This window comes from Thyridium curvatum (genome assembly GCF_004353045.1).
Source record: "Thyridium curvatum strain D216 chromosome Unknown NODE_167_length_17407_cov_43.934028, whole genome shotgun sequence".
Lineage (NCBI taxonomy): Eukaryota > Fungi > Ascomycota > Sordariomycetes > Thyridiales > Thyridiaceae > Thyridium > Thyridium curvatum.
The window spans coordinates 1-17,117 of record NW_022156922.1 but is presented as its reverse complement, the minus strand read 5'-3'; the positions used below and the strand labels follow the sequence as shown (position 1 = coordinate 17,117).

Here is a 17,117-nt window from a genome sequence, read left to right as displayed (position 1 = left end):
TAGAGGATAGGCGTGGACAGACAAGCAGGCTGTGAGTTTCAAGACATTCAGACACTAGATACTATTTTAGAGATATCTTCACAGCATAATGATATAGAGCTAGGGTAGTCTGAATGAAAGTATTCTTTTATGGATTCACCAAACGACTACCCATTTGCGACCTGCCGAATATAGGCGTGTGCAGAGCTCTAGTTTAATTCCTGAAGCTTGCAGGCTCAGACCTGAGCTGGCTCGTACTCACTATATCTATCTCCAATTGCAACTGTCTTGCCTCCTGTAGCCCAGTCCGGGATTCCGAGGACATAGCTAGGTGAGTATTAGTATCTAGTCTGTTATAATTCTCAGGTGCAGCTCACCTGCTCTCAAACATCACCAACATATTATCGTTGCTGATTCGAACAGGCTTTTGGTCTTCCGAAATACCTGTCTCATACTCTGCTCGTGTGGGTCCATGTGCCGTTAAATTAATGTTGATTGACGAGAGCCCACTGGCATCATTCTTCCCATCTAGAGAACCTTTGATGATAGCAATGAACTCTGATGCGACATTGCGATGGAAAGAAGGTGGCCTGAATGTATCCTCGTGGACAACCCATCTCGGGGGGATAGCAAGAACATCAACCGCTGGTATTCCCTCAACGTCGCTCTTTACTGTGAAGACAGTCCAAATACAAGGATCCTGCGCGCGTCAGTACCTTTTCTTTCCCTTGTATCAAGTGTCGCCCTAAGTTACATACAGCATGATCATAGGAGATCGCACCCATGGTACAGTATTTGCCTATTAGTAAGCATTGCTCGTCAGCCAGGGCTTCTCAGAAACTAGGAGCTGGCTTACCAAGGTCATATTTGAAAGGGAAGGTGGAACCATGCCACCCAACCACGTTGAACACGCTTCCCTTCATGGTCGTAGAGAATAGTTCGCCGCAATACTTGTTAATAATCTCTGTATCAGGTCCTGGCTTATATGGCTGCAGCTGAGGAATTTGGAAGTCTCTGGCATTCGCCAGCCCACTGCTACCAATAGGCCCTAACTCAGGCAACTCAAAATGGCCTATGAATGTCTCGAGGGCGAATCCACGGATCGGACCTTCTACTAGCGAGACGTGGAAACGAATTCCGCGAGGGATGACCGCTATCTCAGAAGGGCGAACTCTCATCGGTCCCATTTCTGTCATGATGTCAAGAGAACCTTGCTGGGCAACTAGGAAAGAGGTTAATAATTACACTCGGCAACTCTTTTTCATCACGAACCTATGAGTAAGTCACCATCGGAACTAGTGAAGGCTTGATTATCTGGCATGCTTAAACCCGCAGAGTAGACGTAATACGCTAGTCCTTTCCTCATAGCAGGATCGCCTACCCCAGCAAGGACCTTAAGACCTGTTATAAAGTCATCTTGCTCATTGATATCTTGTGGTGGAAAGATATATGGAATTGGCTTGAATTGGAGATCCGACAGCTTCAGGTTGGGTAGCTTAGATCTCGGCTTCCATTCTGTGTATTGTCTCGTTGACGTTGATGGCAGTGTCCGAGAGAAATACGTCTGCTTCTGCTCTTTACGTGAGATAGTAAAGGGCGCTGTCGACAGCCGATCTGGGAAGAGGTTCACTAATGCTTTTTGGGGGTGAATACATCCCCTGGGGTTTGCACCAGGAATAGACTCCGACCTAATTCTGCTTAGCATATATTCTAATTTAACAGATATACAACAGCTTACTCATGGTAGTTGTTTAAACCGTATGCATATTCATAGGGATCTCCAACTGTGAATGTTGACAATGTCTTGGCCGTAACACCATTCTTGGTGTTTTGGTTCTCTCGAACCTCAAGATGTGAGTTTACCATGTCGAAAGTTAGTGCTTTGGTTCTGAGTTCCCCCCGAAAGTTGGAGTAACGATAAGAGTAGACTATATTGCGATTAGCCGAGATGCGCAGGCATTAATGGCTGTTTTATCGACTCTCTTCATTCTATGGGAGACACTCCCGGCCGTCTCGTTGGCACTCCTTTGTTGGCCTATTTGTTGGCCTATTTGCCGTTTCTATCCGATAGCCCACCCTACGGTTTATTGCCCTTCACGACCTGTTTCTTCTTCGGCATGCCATCAAGAACGGTTTAAGGCCGTGCAACGTAGACTTCTAGCTGCCTTTACCAAGCTCGACCAGTTCAGGGCCCTAGCTCTGAAGGTTGAGTCATTCCACAAGGCCTTACTTGACGCCATCTTCAAAATGCGGAGCCCCGCTCTTCGGATGCTCACGGTGGAAAGCGGTCCGTGGGGCATAACATATTGGGCATGGGTAATACAAAATACAGGGTCCCGAAACTTCCGAAAACTGGGATACTCGCGGCAGCTCCTTACTGTGACCAGAACTGTGCGATGCCCAAGGCTCTTTAGTCTCCCATTGCTTTACAAACTAGTAAATCTCTAATCAGACTATTTATGTACATATTAACTCACCCCTTGGAGTCGCTAGCAGACACCATCTTCAAAATACGGAGCCCCGCTCTTCGGATACTCACGGTGGAAAGCGGTCTATGGGGCATAACATATTGGGCACGGGTAATACAAAATACAGGGTCCCGAAACTTCCGAAAACTGGGATACTCGCGGCAGCTCCTCACTGTGACCAGAACTGTGCGATGCCCAAGGCTCTTTGGTCTCCTATTGCTTTACGAACTAGTAAATCTCTAATCAGACTATTTATGTACATATTAACTCGCCCCTTGGAGTCGCTAGCAGCATCAACATTGCAAGAAAACATCCTTTCATCATCATGTCAGCAGAAAGAAGTGTCCCGAATCGGGAGCCTACAACTCCTCAAGGCGTCTCTGCTCGCTTTGTTGGATTAAACACGCCCCCTAAACCACGAGCACCCAGTGGCCAACATACATGCCAAGGTTTGTACTGGACCCAGGATGGAAAAGCACCACCGAAGGTTGCATTCATAGCAACCCATTATAACGCAGACTTCTCGGAGCATTATCTTTCTGGGCATCTTGCCGCGCATGGTTTCGGATTTCTTGGGTGGAACACCAGATATAGGGGCCTAGAAGACCTCTTTATCTTGGAACCAGCATTAGATGATATTGCTGTGGGATGTCGTTGGCTTAAAGAAGTTGCTGGTGTCCAAAAGCTTATTCTTCTTGGCAATTCGGGGGGTGGCTCTCTCATGGCCGCTTACCATGCCAAGTCGCGAGAGGTCGAATCATATCCCAAAGCCGATGCTTTCGTTTTCCTCAGCGCTCATACGGGGCGACCTGAGGTTCTTCGCGATTGGCTGGATCCCGCTGTCATCGATGAAGATGACCCGGTCAAGACCGACCCCAGCCTGGACATGTATAACCCCGCGAATGGACCACCATACTCTCCAGAATTCGTCAAGCGTTATCGAGCTGCTCAGGTACAGAGGCACAACCGCATTGATGAGTGGGTGAAGAAAGAACTGAAACGCCTTAATGCGGCCGGCATCCCGGACCGGATCTTCCCCATTCATCGGACGATGGCAGATCTCAGATTCGTGGATGGGTCAATCGAGCCTTCAGATAGGCCAGTTCCTGCCTGCTACTTTGGCGACCCGGCAGAATCGAATCGCGGCATTGGCCTCGCAGGTCGCTCCAGCTCTTTACTGACTTGGCTGTCTTTGTGGAGCATGCAAGACTCCAAGATACAGTTTAAGACCTTTGCAGCTCAGTGGAAGGTCCCGTCGATCGTGATTCAGGGCAAGGCTGATGTTGGTGTATTTACCTCGAATGCTGGCAATATCTTCGAAAGTCTTGAGACCGAAGATAAGGAAGTGCACCTTATCCCCGGGGGGCATTATTTTGACGACAGTAAGGAAACTTTTGATGAGATGCTTAATTTGATCCTTAACTGGGTCGAAAAGCGATTTCCAAGCTCGAAGGCATAATAGAGAAAAGACTTGCGTAGTCTGATATTAGCTGGAATCGGGTAAATTACCTCTATGAACAATCGCGTGAAAACTTAAGGAAGACTGTGATATGTACCTGCGGATGGTTGTATCCTGTACGTAGACCAGACAAGATTAGGGCATCTCTTTTCTGCTTTTAGCGAACAGGAAAGGAGAGGAGAGAGAAGTGAGGTTACTTCTATTCCGTGTACATCAACTACCTTCAAATTGACAGAGGCAGTCCATTTTTTTATCGTCGTTGAGAGTAGGAATCGGGATAGAGCTCAAGTAATTGCTCAAGTAATTGCGAAAAGCTAATAAGCTACATGACTAGAATATGGCAATTGCATTTGGCGGGCTGCCAATACTCCCCGGCACGTTCAGAGGGCTACTTGTCAACATAAAACTATACCGGCCCAATCGGCTGCAGGTTTTGCTCAGCGCCTCAAGATCCCATAGTTCCCCAATCGGCATCCCAAACATGGCTAGAAAATACTGGTGGAGTACCAATCCTGACACAGCGCCCTCACTGCCATCATCATTGAGCGGCGGCATCGCTTCAAATGCAATCATGTCCCCTGCGACTGCGGCGAAGTGTTTGTTCCAGAACCATTTAGCGCTCTCCTTGCTGCCATCAACGCCAATGGATCGGTAAGTTGATAACGCTTCGGACTGTTGTTGACCTGTCATAGTGCTCAGAGCTTCGGTGAAACCAGTACGAATGATGAGAACGTCGCCTTGTCGAAATTTGACTCCCTGGTCAGCAGCGACTTGCTCAATTTCACTAATCTGGATACGGTGTGCGTCAAATAGGTCGTATTGTACACCTTTATGATCAGCCCATGCTTTATAGTCGATCAGAACGCCTCTCGCAACGAGGCAACCTCGGGAGTGCCAGTCTGTCAGGGGTGTTCAGCAAGTTGTGATTACTGAGGTTCACATGAACGTACGATCCAGTGTCGGGTGCTTTTGATCCTTATCTTCATCGCCAAAGTTTTGTTGAAAAGCTTCAATAGAGCCTTTCGTGCCATTGTATGCGGTGCCGGTTGGCTGGTGGTTAAAATGGCATAGACTGTCCCATTGCGAGCTGCATTGTGTATTGAAAGAGATCTATCAAAACCTTTAGATCTCTTTGCGTTAATCTTCCATACTGTTTAAGTTTAAGAAGCATACCTCATCATCGAACCCGTGCAAAGGCATAGCTGAGTCCCTGAAATCGATGACCTTATGCTCAAGACCCTTACGGAGGAAGGATGGGGTCTCAATTGCACCAATCGGCCAGCTAACACATGTCATGTCAGAATGTCATCCCGAAAGATAGGGCAGAAGAAACGCACTTTAAGGAGACAGAAATACCCTCCTGGATCTCAGAAGCAGCTGCGGTTACTATATCTGGCGTTATCAGATTGATAGTGCCAAACACATCCTTCTTGCCATCCGTGTCAAAGACGCCCCAGGCACAGCCTTGTGGCATACCCTGTATAGCAGGCAGATTGTCAAAGTCTGGCAGTTTGTAGCCAGCCATCTCGGATCCTATGTACAACTAGATGGCTTTTTCGGGCTGCGTACGTCAAACAATGAAAGCGGAGAGAGTTGAGGGACAAGGTCAACCCGTTGAACGCTATGCTATTATATCCTGCGTGCGTGGCCGTCTCCAAGTCCTTCCCGCTAAATGAAATTACGTTTGGCCTAGGCACACTTTGACCCTATGTTGAGCGGGGAACACAAGTGCAGCTTCGCAAAGTTCAAGCCTACCAGCATTTCATAAGGACGAACCGATGCAATGGTGGATATGATCGGCAAATTCATTCTATGAAGGACCTACGCATCTTCTGATACGGATACTCACGGGTTGTGGGGTAGCTGGGTTAGCATTGAACTTAATTACTCCGAATCACGGGCCCTCCTAATATGCGTTCGGTTTGACCTTGGCTCTTAGATAGCCCCCCAAACAACTATTATATTATTACCCTTGCTACGCACGTCCGATGTACGGTTATGTGCAACATCGATAACGAGTCCAAATTGCATTTACAGACTACTCATTCTTCTCCGCCGCAGCACTCGTCTATGCTCTTCGTGAACAGAAAATGACAGACAATCAGGCCATGCACTTCCTTATTGTGGGCGCTGGATTTGGCGGATTAGCCTGCGCCCTCGAACTACAGCGCAAAGGTTGCACAGTCCATGTACTCGAAAAAGAAAAACAATTATCAGAGTCAGGTAAGTCTTCTAGTACCAGACGACCCACAATCATCAAGTAACACTTCTCCAGGTGATGTTATAATTATCGCTGCCAATGGCACGATAGTCATCGAGAAATGGCCAGCCGTATGGAACGACCTGAACGTGACCGCGTCCAAGATTCCGGCCATTACAATCCAAGACAGCGCTGGGAAGCTCCTTGTTTCCCAGCCATGGGATGAGGCGTACAATGGCCACATCAATATCTGGACCAGCCGTGCTCGATTGCAGAAAGCCATGTATGACGAAGCAATCAGACAAGGAGTCAAGATCACCTTCGGTGCCAAGGTCTCAGATCATTGGGAAGAGGGTGATTCGGCCGGAGTTTTTGTCAATGGCGAGAAACTTGTCGCAGATGCGGTCATCGGGGCAGATGGAGTCTACAGCAAGACGCGAACGTACATCACAAAAGCTCCTGATTCTCCTACGCGGAGCGGTGTTGCCATATACCGCTCATGGTTCCCCATGGACCGCCTTCTTGAAAACCCTTTGACCCGTGATCTTGCAAAAAATGCAAAGGACTCTAGCTTCGTCTGGATTGGAGAGGACCGGCACGCTATCGTGCATTTCAACTCGACCCTCCAGCATGTCGGGGCTTTCCTCACTCACAAGGACACTTATACAGTTGAAGAGTCATGGAGCTACCCGGGAAAGGTCAAAGACATGCTGGCCTTCGTCGAAGGATGGGATCCGCTTCTACGTGCCGTGTTCTCCCAGATCCCTGAAGAAGTTCTCATCGACTTCAAGTTGCTCTGGAGAGACCCTATCAAGAAGTGGGTATCTGACGCTCAAAGGGTCGTACTAATTGGCGATGCCGCTCATCCACATTTGCCAACCTCTGCCTCTGGTGCTGCTCAAGCTCTAGAGGATGCGGCTACGTTGGCTGCTCTAATTGACAAAGCTGGCAAGGCCAACATATCAAAAGCTCTGATGGCTTTCGAGAAGATACGGTGAGTGCTAGGCTCCTTGTTCTCATGACTGGAATTTTACAAAGATTTTTTGCAGTTTCGAAAGAACCACGGCGACTCAACGAATGGGGTGGGAGACACGTCACAAATGGCACCAGACAGACTGGGACTTGGTCCGAGAGAACCCAGAATACCTACAGATTCCACAGCCAGACTGGCTTTACGGTGCGGACCCAGAACGTTACGCGTACGAGAACTATGATTCTGTGATCGAGCATCTAGAGAAGGGCACTCCTTTCAAGAATACCAACATCCCACCTGGCTATGAGTACACAGAGTGGTCGACTGGAGAGCTGACGGAGTTGGACAAACAGACTGGGGACGAAAGCATTTACATTGTGAAGTAAGAACACAACTTAGCAGGACAAGAGCAGATTGTAGCAATTGGTTCAACATGTATCGCCTGCCGAAAACCACTCCAGCCCGCATCAATGTTGTAGTGTCTATGAGAGTTTGACCAAACTGGAGAAAATATAGAGCTATACCTACCGGTGTACTATTTCCTTGGAAGAAGCCGTTGAGTGTATACCTCTGACCTCGGTCAGTTGAATATCACAGGTGTGATTAGGGTGGGCTCTGAAGACTTGCCACATAAATCTCCTGCCTGATCATGGGCTAGGTATGGGTACCGAGAGGCCCATCGCCCATCAGAAACACACCAAAGGCACTTCATTAGGGACAATTTCTCATCCATCTGCCGGAGGCTTGACTTGGATTCCATTTGGGACTACGGAGCATCAATCAGAACAAATTTCCACGTGCCAAATCGAGGCGTTGTTGGTTACTTCTTGCTCTTCCTCATGTCCATTCCCTCATAGCCTGGAAGCTTCCAACTACCTGTATCCTCCCTCATGATGTGCTTGGCAAGCACGTCTAATCTGAAAAAAGATGCAACAGACAAGATGAAATTCAGAATAGCAAGCATGAATGCACCCGATGGCATCATATGCCAGTAGGTCTTGTCTTTCTCGATCCCTTTCTGAACCGTTTCCATGAAAGGCCGGAAGCGCTCTTCATAACTATGCAAGGCCAATGAGAGATCCTCCTTGGAGCCATTAGGTCCGCCACAGCGAGCCATGATCTCTCCAGCGAGAATGTAGGCACCGACTAAACTAGATGTCGTGCCCATTCCGGTTGTTGCAGTAGGACAGGAGGCTGCATCTCCCAGAAGTGCAACATGCCCTTGAGTCCAGGAGTCGATCCTGACAACACCCATGTGCTCGCAATAAAAGTCGTCAGACTCTTCCATTTGTCTGACTAGTTCTTCAGAGCACCAGCCAGCGGAACGAAACAGCTCTGCGAGCACGGCCTTTTCTTGATCAATGCCGGCCTTGCGAGCAGCCAGGACTCGATCAGAATCAGTCAGGCCTACCAGATACACCTGAATGCGGTCCTTTTGGTGCCTTCGGGTGAACAAAAGTCGTTTGCCTGGAGCAATGTAGGCCGTTCCCTTGTATATCTCCCTGTCCGTAATTTTGCGAGGTATGGTGAAGTAACCAGCATAGACTCCAAGCAAGTGGATTGGGTCTTTCGCCTGAGCTCCAAGCATCTGCTTCCGGGTACGAGACCACTGCCCATCGGCACCAATGAGAAGGTCATAGCGGTCCTTATTGCCATTTGAAAGCTCAACTTCGACAGAATCGTCTAGCTGTTTGAAGTTCTCGATGAATGCCCCAAACACAAAGCGTACACGATCCTTGACCTTGTTGTACAATAGCTGGATCAGGTCACCTCTCATGATCTCGTAATCCGTGGTGAAACTTTGAAGCCCTTCGCCGGTCGCGTTTACCGGAAAGTATGCAACTCTTTTCCCATTTCTGTTCACAAACTCGAGTCCTTGTTCTTTGACCGCCGCGTTGCGGAAATCAGTCTCGAGACCCATTCGCTTCAAGACCTCTATTCCATGTCCGCGGATGTCGATCTGGAGGCCAGTAGACCTTAAGTCGGGATGTCGCTCGAGAACTGTTATGTCGTGCCCCTGTTGTGATAGCCAATATGCAAGGGAGTTACCAGCAATGCCGGCACCGCATATCATAATCTTGAGTACGGCCATTTTTGTAGCTGTGGTTCCTGGAATTGTATGCAAATGCAGGGGTCGGTAAGAAGACTTCTCGGCATCACATAGGCAATGTAAAAAATCCAGAAAGGAAGCCAAGATATAAACGAAAGGGAGCAATGCACAAGGCCAACCCTCATCTCAAAAGCATATCATGCAATATGCCGAAGCAACAAATCACCGAAGGGGTTAAGGCGGACTTTCAGCTTCGGGAAGTCTTGGGTAGTTTCGGGATTGGGTAATATGCCGACTTTTAGCGCCATCCCCTTTTTCGGGATTGGGTAATATGCCGATTTTTAGCGCCATCCCCTTTTTCAGCAGTTTTACGTGAATCTCGGGCATTTTGGACCCGGATCTCTTATTCTTCTCCGGCCCCGAGGAGCTTAACTAGAGCACTTACCGGGAACCACCTCATATGCTTATGAGCAACGCTTAGAACGGACGAAGCTGTTTTGGGTTTTACCCTATCACTATACTGCGAGATCTAATTCACGTCAGGCCTATGCTAATCTTAATTCGAGAATGATGAAAATTAGGCGATAATAGCATTGTCACCTTCCAAGCAAGTCTTCTTGTTCGTTGAATAGTTTTGTTAGGAAAACCCGATCTATTTCCTATTTTCTTCTTGGTCTGGAGATATCCTAGAAGCGATCTGCTGGCTGCCACTCGGAGTCGATACCTGCTAGGCGGCTAAAAGCGTCCAGAGAGTGCCAGGATGTAGCGAAATCCGCGGGTAGACCGGGAATACTGAAGACTTCCTGATTCCAATTGACTCCAGGAAGCAAGGATGTTGATGCCGACTCACCATCTCCCGATGACGACGGCTCGCTGAGATCTGCTAAGACTTGCGCAACCAAAGCTTCTTCAGGGTTGGTAGAAGCTGAAAAGAAGATATTCACCTGCTTCCTGATCTTTCGGACGTGCGATTGGAAGAATGTAAGAGTGTCGCGCGAAACATCCAATTCATCCATGTCTGCTTCTCCTAACGCTTTGGCACATTGTTCCAAGTCCGACAAGGCTGTTTGCACATCTTCTCTGCTGGTGCAGATTGGAATGGCTTTGAAGAGAAACAAAAAAGCAGAGAGAATAGATTGCAGCTGACGAATGGGAACAAAACGTAGACGGCCATTATCCGCCATTGCCATTGTGATCCGGAGGACGCTGGTGCTATTAGTAATGACTTCGTTAATGAAAGCGAAGTCCTCTGGAAGATAGCAGGTGGAGAGTAGTTCGAGTCGATCTTTCTTCTGGCATGTAGTAAAGGTCTGAGATGGACTTCTCTCAAGAACCGCTTGAATGGCTAAGGCATGAGTATACGTTCTCAGGTGGTGATACTCAATCAATAATAGACTCTGAACGGCCTGGTTCATGACTGTAGTAAGAGTTGTTAGAATCTTTCCACCAGACGTCGAACAGTATAGAAGCGGCTTTAGGACTCTATTGAGCGAAAGACATGAATAGATACTTACCTAACTGGGATGCCACGAAGTCATCATACCATTTCGAGAGGGTCACCACAAAGCTCTGCAACATGATGATATAGTCGCCATTGCGAAGATGATCTTTGGTGCTGGTTGGGCTGCGAAAAAAAATGGCGGCAGCAGCTCGACTGAGACGAACCAAAGAAAGCCATAGCTCCATTGATACATCGTTACTGTCAGTTCCAGAACGGTCAATTCCTTCCACAGGTAATACGGCCCGGGCTAGGATAACGTCTTGTGTAAAGGTATTCTGGAATCCGAGGCGGACGGAAAGATTGGTCACATAGACATACAGCAGCTTTCTGGTGTGCAGAGGGCCTAACCAGTCACTGCCTAGCGTGCCGCTGGAGAAGCAAGCGTCTACAAAGACTCCGGCTTCATGGCCGAGGTTCAGAGCCGCCCCTACCATCATCCATGAAATACGATCTGAATGCTTGGCTCGAGCCAAGAGCTCCTGTTCGTACCTGGACGCGGGCGATTGCTCTCGTCCTTCGGAGGCCGCCTCACCAGAGAGCCTCGATTCTGTGCCCTGCCATGTCTCGTTTTGAGTAGTGGAGACAGATCGCAGGGCTCGGGGATGCCATTCAGAGAGCAAAAGAAGGCTTTGCAGTGTGGCCCAGGTGTGACTTCCTCGCAGGTACTTTTCTTGGCCATACATGAGCAGCTGGATGAGCCGCTCACATTGCTGCCATAAATGATGATGAATAAGATAGAAACGAGTCAAGCCACCAGACCCGGGCAAGGTGAAGAATCGTGAAGCGATCATGAGGATGGTAGTGCATAGCATAGGCTCTTGCGCGATTCGGGCATAGCGTGACTTTCCGATCTCAATCTCACTCATAAAGGCGGGGCAAAAAGGCGATAGATGGCGATGAAACCTGGCAAGAGTTAAAAGGCCTGCCCAGACGAATGCCGTGGGAACTTACAAGTCCATGTAGGTCAATGCCTCTTGAGCTGTAAACCAGCCCATCCGCACGTAGGGGATCTGATTCCACACGTCAAGGACCCCATCTTCTAGTTGTGACAACTCATCCACGCTTGGGGGATGCCACGGGTTGCCGAACTGGGTTCGTTTCTGCTGACTTGCTGGCGCTGGGAAAGGCGACACCGGGATAGATCCGGAGGGGGCCCCTTCCTGAGACACCCGGGGCTCGTTGAAGAAGCCTAGCGCCTCGCTCGGGCACATGGTCCGTTCCAGGAGTGATGCGGGAGAGTGGGCTGGAACCTGGGGTCGATGGGCACTGCTGGAAGGTTCTCGCCCGGGCGTTAGTCGAATCACATACTCTATGAAGAATGGACGCATCCTTACGGCGGTTGGTCTCGGATCCTGTAGTACGAGAAGCGGTATCATTGTTCCAGGTTTGCGGTTCGGTTTGGGCCTCAGCTGCATCCGTAGCCACCCTTCCGCCTGTGTCTATTGGTGGTTGAGTAGCTTCAGCCCACTGCGACACGTTTCGTGTCCTCGGACCTCGCTTCGTGCGGTCAAAAACACATTCGCGGTGTTCGCGCCGGCATTTGGCACAGGGTGGGCCCGTACCAAGGACACATTTGACCTTGTGACTTCGGCAAACGGTGCAAGCCGCATATCCGCGCCGGTATTGACGTGGGGGGGAAGTTCCGGATATGGCCGGCATCATTCTTTTTTTTTTTTTTAGGAAAGATCAATCGTACGGTGCGCGGAATTTTGGGGGCGGGTTGCACGGCCTTTTTAAGTTACCCTGGGCGGAATTCCGGACTATTACGAACGGGCAAAATCTGGGGTTTCAAATGCGGGGGGTGACGGAGGCCGAGGCCAGGTGGTAATTGTCCGAACCCGTGTTGGTTTACAAGTAAACTCTCTGCCGTAATTAGCTCGGAGACTGTGGAATACATGCGGGGGCGATTCAATCTCTCTCTCTCTCTCTCTCTGTGAGGGCCAACGCGGGGGAACAAGACCAACAAGGGTCGTCTGTGGTAGATGGTTGTATTCTTATCTAGTCTAAGTGTATCAGGCACTGTGTACCTTCTAGTACAAATAAATAGTGGCCAAACATCATAGTGGATACAGGCTGGCTACAGTGGGATACCCACTGTAATCTGACACTCTCTCTGTGTGTGTGTGTATGTGCACAGGGAAGCCAGAAGCGACCGCCCACCATTAAAGTCTATTCAAGGCTCTGCGGGGAAGCGAAAGGCGATTACTGTTAGACGCTTTCTAAATGGTCATGTTTAACAGCTGGAGGCGTGCATGTTCTTTTGTTGTAGTTCAACTGTGCAAGAGTGGCTGATTATCGAGGAGGCCTCTGTCGGTAAGTCGCGGCAAGTTTCGCGTTGTGGGGCTGATTTGGTTCGCCTCGTTTGCAGATCAGGGGCAAAAAGGCCGGGAAGGTCTAAGAGGACGATTGGGCAAGCCACTACGACTAATCCATGTGATGAAACCCCATTTCCAGGTTCTCAACATTCCGCAAATCCAGGGGCGGGCGGGAAATCCTTAATCAAGCTAGAGCTAGACTCATTCCCAATATTCTCTAGCACCATCCAACAACAGGCCGCTTCGCGCTGGTCTTGAAAGGCTGTCTAAATCCTGCAATATCCGCGTGTTCTGGTGGTGGATATCAGCCGCCGTCCGTAGCCCTCCTCGCCAGTACAATAGCAGATAAGATCAGCCGAATGTATATAAAAACAAAATCACCGTAGTTAACATCTTCGGTATCATAGTCATCTCCTCGCTCTATTTCTGTTATCGAGCATACCTTGAACATTGACACGGCGGCGGTTCTCGAGACATCCCCAAGACATGTCGGAGCATACTTTGCATCGTGACCTTTCCGAATACGCTCGTCGGCGGCAGAAAGACGGTCCATATGCCGAGGATCTTGAGGTCGACACTCTTGTAGTTGGTGGAGGGTTCGGAGGGACGTACCTGCTCTACGAATTGCGCAAAGCTGGCTTCAAAACCGTTGTCTATGAGGCCGGCGAGGGCTTTGGTGGCACTTGGCGTTTCAACTCCTATCCCGGTCAGTACTTTCTACATGATTTGTCGCAAACCTGTTCTTTTAGTGACCGCAGTAGGCTCTCGAGTTGATTCCGAGACCCCAATCTACCAATTTGCTATACCCGAAGTCTATAAGACATGGACGTGGTCGACCAATTACCCCGATTACCGAGAAATACAAGCTTACTTTGATCATCTGGACAAGGTCTGTGATCTGAGCAAGGACACTGCATTTAACACTGTTGTCACGTCGGCCGAGTTCGATAGTGGCACAGGGAAATGGACGGTAGGAACGGCCGACGGTCGTACCGCTAGGACAAAATATCTTATCATTGCGGCCGGGTTCGCTTCCAAAAGATTCATTCCAGATTACCCTGGGGTGGATAAGTTCAGAGGTCAAATCCATCACTCTTCATTCTGGCCAGCCGGGGGGATTGAGCCTGCCGGAAAGAGGGTTGCTGTCGTCGGGACCGGCGCCAGGTGAGTTCGTCTGCTCAGCTTGATGGAAGTGTTGCAAAGGCTTCCCTAGCTCTCTTCTCGGTCTCCGAGCCCCAATTTTGCTTTACTAACAGGTATCAGCGGTATTCAAATCATTCAGGAATGGGCTCCGAAAGTCGAGCAGCTCGTCGTGTTCCAGCGCACACCGAATCTCACTTTGCCTATGGGAAAACGTGATATGACAAAAGAGCAACAGGAATGCCTCTACCCCGTTTATGATGAGCTCATGCGCTTACGGGAGACGACTTTTGCGGGCTTCATTTACGACTTTGTTGAGCGGGGCACATTTGAAGACAACCCTGAGGAGCGCGAGGCTTTGTACGAACAGCTATGGCAAAAGGCAGGATTCAATATCTGGCTAGGCAACTACAAAGACTCTCTCTTCGATCCCGCCGCAAACAGGTTGGTGTACGACTTCTGGCGCAGGAAGCAGTCAGCCCGGATTAAAGACCCGCGAAAGCGGGAGCTACTGTGCCCTCTTGAGCCACCTCATCCGTTTGGAGTCAAGAGGCCATGTCTCGAGCAGAATTTCTATGAGGTCGTTGATCAAGATAATGTCGTGCTTATCGATATCAGTGAAAGGTCGAACAACAAGATTGTCGAATTCACTGAGACAGGTATACGAACAAGTGACGGCAAGCATTATGAGGTTGATATTATTGTGCTAGCAACCGGCTTTGATGTCGGAACCGGAGGAATTACAAACGTAGGGTTTCTTTTGCAATCTTAGGCATGTCAATACCCGCTAACATTTGATTCAGATGGGTCTAAAATCCATACATGGAACGACACTTCGGGATGAATGGTCCAATGGCGCGTATACCTACCTAGGGACAACAATCGCGGGTTATCCAAACCTCTTTTCTATTTATGGCCCGGTATATCACTACCCTCATTGATTTTCCGTCCGTCCTTGTGTTGACATTTATTACAGCATGGCCCAACCTTGTTAGCAAATGGGCCTACTTGTGTGGAAGTGCAAGGCCGTTGGATACGAGACGCGATCAAACTTGCAGAAAAGGAAGGATTTAAGTACTTCAACCCGACACACGAGGCGAGCAAAAAGTGGAAGTCTCACGTTATCGAACTAAGTGACGCATCTCTTATCTCGAAAACACGGAGCACATACATGGGCGGTAGCATCCCTGGCAAACCCATGGAGCCGATCAGTTATGCAGGGGGTGTACCAGCTTATGTAAAGGAGATTCGGGCAGTGTTGCCAGGTTGGATTGGGTTTGAGACCGTGAAGAACTTAAAGTGATCTATCTACTCAAGTATTGGAGACGTGAACGGGCCCCGTTCGCGCTTTTGCTCCAATCGGCTGTCATACGTTTCAACAGGGGTACGAGAAAATAAGAACGGGGCCCGTTCTCAGGTTGGACTTTTTCCATCCGTCAGAAAACGGGCCCCGTTTTCACGTCCCACGTCGCGTCGGGCAAGTCCATCTCATATAGATAGGAGTATAGGAGTATGCCATGCCCCTTTTTGTGTAGATATAGATACACTACTACACTACGTTTAGGTTATCCAGGTCTGCCTTCTCCCATCCCATCCCATCCCAATGGTTCAATTAACCCCAGAGTAATATTCCTGGCTGGAAGGACTACAACTCTACTTTAACCTTACCACACTTAGTAAACAATCTCTACTAAGAGATGATTTAAAACTCTATATAAAAAAACTAGTACTATTAATTATAGGGGTAAGAGATAATTTAAAATTTAGTTGTAGAGATAATTTACTCTAACACTAGTAAAATAGATAAAAATAGTATATAAAGAAAGGTAATCATTATAATTATTAAAGTTATTAGACTTATATCATATCTATTACTAAGAGGCCCTTATATTACCTATATCTATATATCTCTAGATAGAGGCCTCTATCTAACTAAGTATAGTATAGAAGTTAAGAAGAGCAGACTAGAAGAAACTGCTTCTAATAGTATAGTAAATAAGGGTAATATAGAACTTATAGACTATATATTTTAGTTAGCTATTCTTATTCTTATTAATATTAATATTATTATTATTATTATTATCTTATAGCTACTATAGCTTCTCCTCTATAACTAGCTTCTTCTTATTCTAGGCCCTTAGGATATTAATAATAATATCTATAACCTGCTATTATATATTAGTTAGCTTAATAATATTATATAGCAATCTATAATCTATATTACTTCTTATAAAGTAGCTATACTCTAGGTATACAACCTAATAATAATAGGCTAAGAGTTGCTTTATCTACTAGAAGTATTTTACTAGAGAGGACTTAAGCTTAAACCTATAGAAGCCTATAATCTTAGTGCTTACTAGATTGCTAGTCTTATTATCTTAGAACCAGCTTAGCTATCTAGCTCTTTATTAGATTATCTTATAGTCTAGAGATTAATTACTATAGAGTTAGTATATAGTATAGAGATATATCTTAATAGTCTTAAGTATCTAGACTAGATCTATATCTATATACTTTAGGCCAGCCCTATCCTATCTACTACCTATCTCTTATTCTATTAGCTCTATATATAGAAGCTTATATAACAACTAGATCTTAGAGTACTTAAGTCTCTTAAGATAATAAGAGAATGCTATATATATAAGCTAGAGGATATAGTCTATTAAGAAGGCCTTCTTAGTTATAATAATATCTATCTCTCTATTAATATTATATATAATCTAGATGAGATTACCTCTTAGCTAGATAAAGAGCTAGCCCTCTACCTATAATATAGGTGGTACTATAGACAGCTTATTATTTATTAAAGTTAGTACTGCCTCTTCTAATCCTACTTCTACTTCTACTTCTACTTCTACTCCTACTCCTACTCCTACTCTAATATTAATAATAAAGTAGTTAATATAGTGTGACGATCCTTGATCCCAAGAGGCAAGACTACTTCGTAGGATCGGAAGCGTGTGGGTTTATGTAAGCAGTAAGTGATGGGCGCTGCTGAGCAATGGTGGTTGACTTGATCGTAGCTAAGATAG

General features: G+C 47.4%; 7 protein-coding genes across 7 annotated transcripts; 3 read left to right on the top strand and 4 right to left on the bottom strand.

Moving 5' to 3' along the window:
* Positions 1 to 215: 215 nt before the first annotated feature.
* E0L32_012396 (uncharacterized protein) lies at positions 216 to 1,845 on the bottom strand (the record flags this gene model as incomplete). The annotated part of the gene is made up of 6 exons (XM_031135232.1): positions 216 to 306; positions 357 to 679; positions 738 to 778; positions 836 to 1,201; positions 1,252 to 1,667; positions 1,718 to 1,845. 6 exons carry the CDS (start codon positions 1,843 to 1,845, stop codon positions 216 to 218), a joined length of 1,365 nt encoding a protein of 454 aa, XP_030998488.1.
* A 927-nt stretch (positions 1,846 to 2,772) lies between these two features.
* E0L32_012395 (uncharacterized protein) lies at positions 2,773 to 3,906 on the top strand (the record flags this gene model as incomplete). Its single annotated transcript, XM_031135231.1, has 1 exon — positions 2,773 to 3,906. The coding sequence occupies one exon, from the start codon at positions 2,773 to 2,775 to the stop codon at positions 3,904 to 3,906; it is 1,134 nt and encodes a 377-aa protein (XP_030998487.1).
* Positions 3,907 to 4,236: 330 nt separating this feature from the next.
* Positions 4,237 to 5,431, bottom strand: E0L32_012394 (uncharacterized protein; the record flags this gene model as incomplete). The annotated part of the gene is made up of 4 exons (XM_031135230.1): positions 4,237 to 4,805; positions 4,857 to 4,956; positions 5,080 to 5,188; positions 5,244 to 5,431. The coding sequence occupies 4 exons, from the start codon at positions 5,429 to 5,431 to the stop codon at positions 4,237 to 4,239; spliced, it is 966 nt and encodes a 321-aa protein (XP_030998486.1).
* Positions 5,432 to 5,996: 565 nt separating this feature from the next.
* On the top strand, positions 5,997 to 7,465 carry E0L32_012393 (uncharacterized protein; the record flags this gene model as incomplete). Its single annotated transcript, XM_031135229.1, has 3 exons — positions 5,997 to 6,129; positions 6,182 to 7,100; positions 7,156 to 7,465. The coding sequence occupies 3 exons, from the start codon at positions 5,997 to 5,999 to the stop codon at positions 7,463 to 7,465; spliced, it is 1,362 nt and encodes a 453-aa protein (XP_030998485.1).
* Positions 7,466 to 7,899: 434 nt separating this feature from the next.
* On the bottom strand, positions 7,900 to 9,171 carry E0L32_012392 (uncharacterized protein; the record flags this gene model as incomplete). Its single annotated transcript, XM_031135228.1, has 1 exon — positions 7,900 to 9,171. The coding sequence occupies one exon, from the start codon at positions 9,169 to 9,171 to the stop codon at positions 7,900 to 7,902; it is 1,272 nt and encodes a 423-aa protein (XP_030998484.1).
* Positions 9,172 to 9,815: 644 nt separating this feature from the next.
* Positions 9,816 to 12,292, bottom strand: E0L32_012391 (uncharacterized protein; the record flags this gene model as incomplete). Its single annotated transcript, XM_031135227.1, has 4 exons — positions 9,816 to 10,546; positions 10,644 to 11,533; positions 11,582 to 11,880; positions 11,939 to 12,292. 4 exons carry the CDS (start codon positions 12,290 to 12,292, stop codon positions 9,816 to 9,818), a joined length of 2,274 nt encoding a protein of 757 aa, XP_030998483.1.
* A 1,139-nt stretch (positions 12,293 to 13,431) lies between these two features.
* Positions 13,432 to 15,388, top strand: E0L32_012390 (uncharacterized protein; the record flags this gene model as incomplete). The annotated part of the gene is made up of 5 exons (XM_031135226.1): positions 13,432 to 13,651; positions 13,695 to 14,109; positions 14,209 to 14,833; positions 14,889 to 15,005; positions 15,062 to 15,388. 5 exons carry the CDS (start codon positions 13,432 to 13,434, stop codon positions 15,386 to 15,388), a joined length of 1,704 nt encoding a protein of 567 aa, XP_030998482.1.
* Positions 15,389 to 17,117: the final 1,729 nt, after the last annotated feature.